The sequence below is a fragment of the Anopheles darlingi genome, chromosome 2, assembly GCF_943734745.1.
Source record: "Anopheles darlingi chromosome 2, idAnoDarlMG_H_01, whole genome shotgun sequence".
NCBI classification, from domain to species: Eukaryota; Metazoa; Arthropoda; class Insecta; order Diptera; family Culicidae; genus Anopheles; species Anopheles darlingi.
Window position 1 is genome coordinate 54,833,981 of NC_064874.1, and position 11,624 is coordinate 54,845,604.

The 11,624-nt window shown below is 48.7% G+C and overlaps 1 protein-coding gene across 1 annotated transcript in view; it reads left to right on the forward strand.

Moving 5' to 3' along the window:
• The first annotated feature begins 9,660 nt into the window (after positions 1-9,660).
• Positions 9,661-11,624, forward strand: part of LOC125959330 (AF4/FMR2 family member lilli) — a 4,615-nt gene continuing 2,651 nt past the window's right edge. The window contains exons 1-2 of the mRNA XM_049692149.1: positions 9,661-9,777; positions 10,163-11,624. The exon at positions 10,163-11,624 is cut by the window's right edge and continues 1,490 nt beyond it. Coding sequence (XP_049548106.1) covers positions 9,661-9,777; positions 10,163-11,624 — 1,579 coding nt within the window. The remainder of the gene's footprint in view (positions 9,778-10,162) is intronic.

Here is an 11,624-nt window from a genome sequence, read left to right on the forward strand (position 1 = left end):
GGTCACTATCAAAGACAGGCTAGCGAAGAATTTAGTGTTGGAATACTTTCGGTTACATCATGCTCGGTTGACAAACATATGCTTCTCCGTGGCGTACATGGTGTGTGAAGCCATGTGACTTATTAACCTACAAACAGAATGGCCACTGGTTCGCATGGTGCAGCGCGAGACGTCCCTTGTCCCTTCACACAATACTTATTCTAATCGCTGCCCAGCAATATGTTGCCGACCCCTAATTACGGACGGCCGACAACAGTTACAGATTCTCTTAAACGCGTCCGATGTTGACAAACTTACCGGGCATACCCGGTCAGACCCGGCCAGACCCTCGGCACAGGGTTAACGAAGTGTGAACGTTATTTTGTAAATGGATTTGTAAGCGCCGTTCGTTGCCCAACAACTGACCGACGCCTCTCTTTTGGAGGGGTTGTTAAATTATTAATGCTCTTCTGAGGCGGAAACATAGTTCCCAGCGCGGTCAATTCCGACGCACACTCAAGGTCACGGTGGCATCTTGCCAATCGAAGGAAAACATGAAGCACGATCTACGATCTGGTGCAACCGAGTATCGGTATCGGAGAGTGTTGCACAAAGCACTTAACATGAACAAATGACTATTTTCAGGTGAAATGTGATTGCGGTCCTAAAGCTTATGGGACCGATCTTCGCCATCAAAGCGTATCCGGTGTGTGCCTGGGTATATTAGAGTGGATAGCATCCAGTTTCACGCACGGCTAACTGCAAGATGATCGGCGCTATAGGGGACGGTGTTCGATGTTCGGATACGCTTCAATCGAAACCGATCGTAGCAGGCTATCTCCGCGCAGATTGAGCCGAATCGAAACCGAAACACCACCGATCGCCTGGCCTCACCGCATACAGATGGCTACGTCCGGAGATCGACCACAGCTCACAGGGAAACAGGTTGCTGACCACACAGACTACCCCGTTGCGGATTGGGACAAGGGTACACCCTTGTAAAAAAAAACATTCCAAGCATATTTGCGGCACGGCTGGTGCTGTGTGGCTTTTCACTTTCTTCACATTTCTCTGCCGCGGCTGCTGCTGCTCCTTGGCTTCCCCAGTGACGAAGTCTCGGGACGTCTGAAGGTCTTCCGCTTTGTGTGTCCGAGCACGAGCTGCTGCTCGAGCGCAAAATTTATGTCGATTGCTTCGAGATTCGCCGCCCGATGCCGGTTGTTGTCTGGGTTGTTGTTCGGGATTTCTGATCTTCGTCCATCTCTTCGCCGTGGGCCTGGGGGCAGATTATCTGGGACGATGTGTGTCACTGCTACTAGAAAGTTCGATGAACCGCTCGGTCGGTGAGTGGCGTAGCATCACGAGTAAAGCATAAACACCGTGGAGCTTCAAAACGATCACGAGAATGAACGGTCCTCTCGGTGCGCGGTGCTGTTGGCTAAATATGGAAATGAAGGCGCGACCAACTGGTCAGTGGCCAACTTTGCATTTGATCCGTCGCATCCACACCGTCGTATCGGGCGCTTGCTTCATTCAGCGATCTCAACCTTGGAATTCCGGTGTCGGTGCAATTTACGAACTTTCTCGAAACCAAGCACTTTTTTCCGGATTTCAAACTCCTTCGTGAGGCATTGGCAAGCCTGTCGTTACGATAACATTGTTTTTGATGATGAAGGTTCTTGAATTCTGTGAACTGTGAAACTGCAACATCTTTATTGAAAATCCATTTTTTCATTTTTACTGTTACAATTAAATAGTGTCTACTGCACATGTAACCACAACAACAAAAAATAATTATCATGCGCACCGCCTTTTGCAATTCATTTCTCCATGAGAGTAGGAAATCGAGAACATCTCCTTGTTTAATAGGACTCCTACATAAAGCACCATAACTTAGTGATGCAAACTGTTAACGAAAAAACTTTGGATTAAAAATATTCCCAAAGACAACTGGAAACTGTTACAGATTCAAATTGGTTTGGGCTGTGATGCCCAAATTTTCATGTTTTCCCTAACCCAAGATTGGCGTATTTGACTGTCGGCGAAACTCCTGAAAAGTAGCAAGAGCAACGCAGTAAATAAAATGACTTTAATAAGTTACACAGCATAAAAATATGTTGCCCAATGGCTCTAAACATACTGCTGACTGCAGTGCAATGGCGTTGGTGCCCCGCAGGAAGTCACACCTCTTCCCAGCAACAATGCAATCGCTAATAATATGCTTCAATTCGTGAAAGCGAACACACCATCTCCGGATGTGATAACTTTCTTCTCAGCAAAAGGCAGAACGTGCACCAAACTGCACCACCCAAGACCCAAGCCACGACCGGCACGAGGTGCATCATGGGAGTGCAGACGGCGGTGACGAACCCAAACCAGACCGTGGTGAGAGGGTAGGTTAATTATTATTAGCAATGTGCGATCCATGCGATAAACCCGAGAAGCACATGATGCATTTTAGCGAGAGATGATGCAAAACAAAAAAAAAACGAGCTGCCACAATGCTGTCGGTCCTGTGCTTCTGTTAGTATCGGTTCTTAAATCTTGATTCCCCGGCCAGCTTCTTGTGATGGAGTGCCGGGTGTATGAAGAGACGTAACTCCACTCCCCTTGACGATGTCACGGGAGCTGGCAGCAGCATAACTGACAGTGAAGTCGTAACTGCAAAATTCGCCCGCCGTTGGGCTTGAATCATAAAACAAATCCAGAGAAGGCCCCAAGATAAGTAAATTCTCTCACAATCGTAATAATTGGTGTTACCCCCTTCGCCACTTTTCGACCGACACTGCACGCAGTCTCGTTGGATTGCCGGCTGCAGGCGGTTACCTTTTCCGTTACGCGATCGCTGGATCGCGACGGTGCGATGGCCGTGGGAGTCTTCCCGAATTCCCCCCACCCCTCCCTCCCTCTCTTTCCTTCCGTGGCATATACGCAAGCAGTTCCGGGGGTGGAGAGCCCGGTCCCGGTGAGTCAAATCATGGTGTGATTTCATTTCACCTTACTGGAGCTCCTTCTCTTCCCAATCGCGTGAATGCCGCCACAACGGGGGCCGCCGTCATCGGATACGGCTTTTTACTCTAATGTTAATTCAATGTGACCCCGGTGGTCGGTGGTCGGAATAGACCAGCCAGCAAATGGTGCCCTCGTAACCGCCCCGTTGTTACATTCGAACAAATATTATGCCGAGACTCAGCGACTGCGGCTCATCTTCCCCATGGCGCGGAATAATGTACACAGCGAAAGTTCATCATTAAGCTGCTACTTTCGGACTCGAACGGTCGATCATTTGCTAGGCTTCTATGCCTACGGAAACAACCGACCCATTGAAGCGGACACGATCGGACAGACGATCACCGATTCCGATTCGACGATCGGTCCGAAGCCGCAGTTGGCCGCCGTAACGTGGTTGTTCAAGTTCAAATCAAGTGGTTGATTTCATTTATTCCCATTCAACCACTATCAGCCCGCTATGCAGGGGACAAAACGTAAGACAAATGCTGCTGATGAAGCAATATGGAGTAGTAATCAGCATGAGGTTCAGCTGCCTTTCGGTGCGTTTAAGCTGTTTAAGCTCGGCCATCGAACTCAACCGAAATGTCCAACACATTAGAGCTCGGGGGATTCTCCTTTCGCGTCGGTACTCTGCATACTCGGATATACTACTCAAGCCCTCGTCTTGTGGTGTGGTACAGTTGCGTCATTGCAACAGTGAATGTGTCAATTTACTGCTTGCAAGCTGGCCACGGTCCACCCTGACAGAGTGCCCAACATGCTGCTGCGCGGCCATTAGCTTCCATCCGAAAGCTTTGCGCAGTAATTCCAATTCCCCCTAAAATGAACATCTGGCACCTCGCTACATCGAAAGCATACTTTCACACTGAATCAACATTTGTGTAGCCATTTAGCGGCTCACCGTCATAGCCGGGTCGCCGCATTTATCGTTCAGACTGTCGGCCCCGTTTCGATGGCGGATGGCGCTAGTAGCTGCAACCCTGGGTGCGTTTTCCCACGACAGCGATGCTTCTTGGCGGATTTGCGAGCACTGGTTTGAACGATTAATCTACTTTTTGGCGATTTCGCGATCGCACACACACGCGACTCAACGAACGATTGGGAGGAATGTGACAAATGGCTCTTTACGCGCCGAGATAATGGTCTGACCGACACGGAAATAATGAGCATCTATTGCCCCACGTGCGCGCGAGTCCATGGAGGGTGGACCTTAAAGACAGACGTACGGACCACACTCCGGCTGACGGTCACTTTCCGTAGAAAGCGCCAATGGACACATATTAACAAACGTGACAAAGCGATAAAAGCGCTTTCCGGTGAAACACGGATTCCGGAATCTGTCCTCGGTTGGCCATCGGTCATTCGCAAACCCACGGTGCAGGGGCAACAGGGGTAGACAGGTCTTCTGGTCTGGTCCGGTGGTAGGTATGTAATTTTCGCGAGTTTGATCACCGGCGCCCGGCGCACAGGAATTGCGTTACGGCGTTAACGGACTTTCGAATGTTTGTTTTTTGTGTTGTCACCATTGTAATCCTCTCGTGTGTTCGGTAGCTCGTACCTTTTATCTGTACCCTGCCAGTGAGGCCAGGGCACGGAAGTGATAGTTGAAGTAGCGTTTTAGCGTGCCTCACGCTATACACTCCGACACCAGCCGCGTCCAGCCGTCCGCTGTAAACGACAAATTATTGATTGTGATTTGTGACGATTGCTTGAAGCTTCCAGCTTCGGCTTTACTCCCCTATTTTCCTTTGCCGAATTGAGGTTGCCGCATTTCCGTCGCTCACAGAATGGTGGTCATTAGCCAAATTTCGATGCTGGAAATTACCACCGCCACGTACGTGCTCTTATACTACCTTTTTCGTTCAAGACGACTGTCTTTGGAAGATTACGATCACTCAAACGATAAATTGCTAATGAACATTTCATGTCAAACCCGGGGAGATAGATGAAATTCCGGTGGGAGCTGGGAGGACGTTTAATAAACAAGAAAAAAGGATTTTGCTTTCCTCTCCGAATGCTTGCCGCTTAAAAAGGATTAACATCCTGGCTAAGAGACTGCGCTCAGAGAGTGTAGTTGTAAAAAATCCTTTCTGTGAGTATCCAGCACTGAGGAAAGGGGGTAAGGGAAATAAAAGCCAAAACGAGCATATTTACGTCTCCAAGATATTACTCTCAAAATTACATCATGTGCTAGCCACAAACTTTCACTTAGTAGAGATGATCCCTATAAAGTCCTCTCCCGTGCACAGAAAATGTCTGTACAGTCGACAACGGCAATCGTGCGGCAGATTGCTCCTCAAATTATCACATAAAACGATCCGTACCTTACGCAACGACTTTGCTGGAGAAAAGCGAGAAAAGCTGTTATCTGCATACTCATCTTCACGTGCGCACGACAACCTTATTTGGGTGTCCATCCAAAACAATTGCATCGCCTTGTCCAGTGTCGATTCGTAAACAAAAACCCATCCTTCGACACGATTCCAGATGCGTATTGCGTGTCTTGGCGGCGGTCTACATTGGTTTCAAGTGAATCTTCGACACCGGGAAGAAGCCATCATTGTAAGCAGATCTCGGATCTTCTGCACACGATACAGTCGCATGGTTGAGCCGGCATCGGCAAAAGCGTCGGCGTTTTGATTGCCTCTCGGCGGACATTGTTGACGAACTACAGCCAACACCCGGGGCCCTCCGATGCATGGCCTAGTCGTGCCCACTTTCGACAGTTTGTGCAGTAAATAGGCTCTTTCGCTGAGGGGCAAACGCTGTTCAAGGCGTTAAAAGCTGATTTGTTCCAAACATTCACTCGCACTCCGAGCATGGACAGTGAATCGGCTTAAGACCACTTCCGCTCATAGTTGAGATGTTAAGGGCGTTGCTAGAAAGTTTCTCCAGCAAAATGGGTATCATTAGACTCGCGGGAGGAGTGTCGCACGCAGCACAGCACGGAAGCACCGGGAAAAGGGTGGATGTGATGGAAGGTATCATTTTGGCAATGATCTCACTGTTTCATCGGGCCACACTGGGCACATTCTATCTAACTTTTGAAATGGAAAGACTGTAATCATAAAACGTAGAAGCAAATCATTTGAAAGCCAAAGATTAATGGAAGGCCTCTCGCTATAAGGTATCCCAAACACTCTACTCTCCAACACTGTTTCCAAATGTTGTGAATAGTAAGGCACCTCAAACACTAATCCTGTGTACTCTTGTTTGCTCAACGTTGACGTCGTCGTATGAGACATACTACATTCGATGATTCGATGATTGTATAGTAGCTCAAATTACGTCGACACGCACCGTACATACACTTCGATGGCACTTTTGATCACATTCCAACTGACCACTAGGCAGCATCTTGCATTCGACCAAACACTTATGATCGTTTGTTTGTCAATTTTCGCCCCCCTTCATTCGCTCTCTCTCTATTTCGCTTTCTTTTCATATGTTTCTTCCCTAGATCCCCAAATCGTTCGCGGTAAGTTGTGGCACACGTGTGCTTGAATCTCAGCCTCTCAGGGGCTCCCCAATGGCTCAATCACCTCCATGTGCGACCATGTGACGGCCAATATGAGAAGCAATCCTGTACTTCATTGCCGTGCATTGGAAAACAGTTTTTCCTCGATCGTACTACAGCGGAGGAAGCTGTACAAGTTGTTTTCCTTCGCCTTGTGACTAGAGGTTCGCTCATTAGGAGCAATTCAGCAAATAATCAATCAATCAATCAATCAATCATAAGTATTATATCATCCTTTCCGATTTAGCACTCCCTCTCTCCCTCTTTTTCTTCGCTCCACTACTATGTCTTTGGATGGGGTTTGCAATAAATTAAGTTTCTCTAACCATTTGTTCGCATCGCGGACGATCGCATCATCTTTGGAGCCTCACTCGCATTCGAGATTCATCTCTTGCTTTACCTAAAGGAAGCGCTAAATTGAAATTCAATTTAAGGACCTTTCTAAAGGTAAGCAAACACTGCTTCTGCAAAGGCTTCCGATGAGTGGTTAACATTTTGGATGAATTTCGGTTGCATAATGCGCACAATACGCGAAAACGGATCCCCACTTTACGATGCCCTAGTGGACGATACTACCATCACCACTCATCTCCGCCACAGGGGATGCTGCACGGCACCAATAGTACAAAAAAGAAGATTCGAGAGAGGCTATGGTCTGCTCGATAGCCATAGCCACGATGATACAGACTAGGCATCCGGCAATTACGGGCGCTGCCGCGTTGAACCGGGACGTGTCAAATGCAATTTACCTCAAGCTGTGAGTTTTGCCACGCGATCGATCGTCTGGGCTAGGCGCCCGTTGTAGAGGATGGTGTAAAAATTATGCAATCCATGCTGGGCGAAAGTAGTAGATCATCACCTGCATTCGCATGATCACTTGCCAGCAAAAGTGTTCCTCATCATCAGCGCTTTGTTGGACGGAAGGAGAGTTTCATTCACCATCGCTTCTTGCTCGTGGTCCGTTCGTACATAATGTTGGTTAATCGAATATTTACCCAAACATAATCTTCAGTGAATAAACGAACCAATGATTGATTTGTTTTGATTGAATTTCATCTTAGATAGGAGGGAGAACGGACTTTGTAGAAGTGTAGATTTTTTTCGAAGTGTACAGAATAGTGCCATCGCATTTCCTGGTAATTAGGTACGGCCTCGGATGGTCAAAACCGACGCTATACGATCGATTCGTTTGCCGCTTGTAGATCTTTTCGTCACATTGGCTGAGAGCAAGCAATAATTGTCCAAACCGATCCTTGAACATGTGCTACTTCCGTATACGACCAAATTGGCACCCATTTCGGCACCCTGGTTGACCTGTTTACGTCGCGCAATTGCGCTATGCACCTTCAGCGATCGCTTTCAATTGTGGTACCGAAGGCGAGGAGTCTTTTTTAGACACAAACATCCGATTGAAGATGATTCCTTAAGAAGCAATCTCTACGTAACATTCACGGCAATAAGCACAAACTATCCACGTAACCAGTGCGGGGTGGTTACGGCGGAAGACAGCAACCGCTGTTACCGCTGTCTTGGATGCTCTCATCGCGGTTTATACGTACTGTCGGTGCCACGAGCAAGGAATTTCGGAACTCGTTTGTTTAATGAATATACCGAATTCGGGAAATGATTACAATGATCGAATTTCAGATACCATTTTGGAACATTTTAGAACAATCGAGATGAGAATTACAATTACGATCAATTCTGTCCATCAACGTGACGCGCCTGAACTAACCAGCATGACCGATCAGTTCGGAGATGGTTGGCATCTTGGGTATGTAGAAAAGCTCCAAAACCGTCCATCAAAGGTGAAAGACAAAGCCATACATTCATCAAGATGAAGAGACTCAAAATACGCCGACAACAGGCACGTGTTTGGAAGAGAGAAACAGAGTGAATGAGAAACGGAGATTCGTCAGAAAGATGTCCAACTAAACAAAATATCTTAGCAAGCACACGCACAAAACACACATACATCCGGTCACTCCGGCCAGGAGTAATGCGAAGAGAAGGTGCGAAAGGCGATTTCGGAATTCGGAGGAAGAAGTGAAAGTCCGCGCGGACCACGCATACCCAAGGAATGCCAACCCATCTCGGAATGTACGAATGGAATGGTTCGAAGTCGTTGGGGTGATGCAATGGCGAAAACCGAAGCGATGAAGAATAGTTGATTATTTGAAATGAAATGGTACAATATGCGCAGCCATTCGAGTTTCTAATAACCGCAAATCAATCAATCGACTTCGCGATACTTCCTGTAGTGTATAGTAGTGTGGACATTATTAGTTCAGCTCATTGTTGTAGACCGATCCATGAGATTGCCATCCATATGGTGTTATCTTTCAAAGAATGGAAGATATGAGGGATTGCTGACGGTTAGTTCAACTCAATTCAGTGCATAGAGTTCGTTTGCATAGATAAACTGTATAAAACCTTCCCACACCATCCCAAAACCTATGATCGACCTAAGAAGCGTACTACCAACAATTATGTTCGTACATTTACCTCCACTGAACTGCTCCGCATTTCATCATAGCATAACATCAGGTGCATTAGTACAAGGTATTGTCTTCGGTAGGGTATTCATTGGCCACAAAGGCACACACTAGTCACACACGATCAGGTTCTATCACAGATGCACAAGTCGTCAATCTATGTTTGCACCAACGTTCTCTCATCGTCTCTCTGTTATGACCGGTTTGCATCATCAGCATCACCAGTGATTATCAGTAGCGCCGCATAAACGCCCCAAGCCTCGTCGGTTTCATTGCGAATCGGCTGCACAGCTTCCCACATACCAGCTTTCGCATATCTGGAGTGAGCATGCTGGAATGAAAAACCATTCCTCCTCCAAGCCAACAATTGTTCCGATTCTGGTTGCGTAGCGCACCATGCAGATCCACGCCTGACGTAACTTATGCGCGGCCAGCACATTTGGAGTGTCTTCCCTTAGTGCGTTGCCACTCCCATGCCCACCGTTGGTATCACTACTTCCTTTGGAGTAACACAATTGACCAGCGACGGCGCACTCACGGTTGGATCTGCAACGTTTGCCCGCCCGGCTTGTTACGTTGGTTAAATCCGGCCAGACAATCGACCCACTGCTGGCAACCTTCCAGTAACAGCAACGGCAGCAGCAGCCGTTAGTGGCGATGCCGGAACGTGCCTCGGCCAAGGGGGTTACATCATTGACTCGTGGAGTGAACGTAACCGCGGCTCATCAGTTCATACAAAACCGTTTTGCGCTGTCCGCTCTCGATTTACTCTGGGTGAGAAGGTTTGTCTAGAGGTTTGCGGATTCAAAGACCCCGGCTGCTGCGGACTGGGCCAGGGATGACATGGGTTCGCTCGGTTTGGACACTCCAAGTGAAGAGGACTCACTTGGTCATAGAGTTCCAGTGAGACGATGCACCGGTTGTGTAACGCAAGTGTCGAGCCGCAGACACCGCGATCATGGTCCGGTTCGCCGGTCCTATAGATAGTGAAAGGATCTTAACCATCACGATCGTCATGATGCAATGGAGCATCTTCGAGTGAGAGGAGGACGAGGCAAACAGGTCGCCAAATGTGACCTCAATTCCGCGTACAGATCTACGTTGCTCACTAACTGTTGGCCACTCGTGCCCTTTCCCTGCCCTTCTATGCCTTCCACAGGTTCCACCGAAGGCCCAACGCCGTCAGTTGACGCAACAGCAGCAGACGCACATTCTAAGCGACATCCAGAAGCATCAGCATCGCTTCAATCTGCACCAGAACCAACGTTCACCGAATGTCTTCATACAGCCATCGATCCAAATTCCCGTTCCTCCTCAACCACACGCTAGACCTCCGCCACCATTCGGTTCCCCAAACACTCCACACTTCCCTCAGCAGAACTCACATTTCCACCATTCGAACAACGTTGGTCCATCGGCGGCAGTGAACGGCTTCCGATCGCAATCAGCGCCCCCACCACCACCGCCGCCACACAGGCCAACAGGCAACTTTGGAACACAAGTAAACCGTTACTACTTCCAGCACCACACGCAGACCACGTTCATTCCAAATTTCTTACAAATTTTACAGCAGGACACACGCTTACCGCCCCAACAGCGCTCGGTACAGAATCAACTGCAGCAGGCACAGTTCTTCAACGGCCCACCTCCCCCACCACCCCAACAGCCTTCCTTCCTGAACACCATCGATAACACGAACTCTTTTAACGCACCACGGCCAACCCCGAACCAAGCCCCATTCCTACAACCTTCGTTCCCGGCGAACAACCAACAGGTACGGTTCCCCAACCAGCAGGCACCACCGCAAGGTGCCAACCTACCGAATCTCTTCACTGGTCAACAGCTGCCACTGCAGAATGCACCCCCGAATTTCAAACCAAACGGCAACGGCCAGTCGCCAGCATTCGTTCAGCACCATCAGCATCAGCACACTCAGCAACAGGTGCCGCAATTCCCTCCGTTGGCACAGCAACCGAATCATGTCGCACCGTTCCAGCAATCTCCGTTGCAGCAGCAACTACCCCAGCTGCAGCAAAATGTCCCCTTCGTGCAAGGTATTGTGCCATCCTTTGGTGTTGCCCAGGCCCCGGTAGGACTTCCACAGCCTCAGTCCCAGATACAGTCATTCAATGGACCACAGCAGCAGCAATTCGGTGGTGGACTGCAGCAAACGTTGAACTATCAGCAGCAGCAACAGGAACTTGAGCGTCGATTGAAGGAAGAAAGCGATCGAATCCGTGAGCTGCAGGAGAAGCAGAAAGTGATTCAGAAGCACGAGCAGTTCCTCCAGAAGCAGTACCAGAAGCAACAGGTCAAGGTGCAGCAGCTGCATCAGGATTTCCTCAAGAAGCAACAGAAGATTCTTCAGCAACAGCAACAGCAACAGCAGCAGCAACAGTACGATGCAGCACAAAAGCCGCAGGTTGTAGCAACGACTGGAGTGCGGTCACGAGAGGTATTGCCTTCGGAACGGACACTCTTCGAAAAGGCGGTCAAGATACAGTCGAAGCCAGTGTCGACGGCTGGAGTTGAACCGTTGGCACCAACAACGTCACCAACGAGCCACTTGTCGGTTATTCCGCTGAAGCCGAACAGCAAGAAGGATTACAGCAGCATTACCC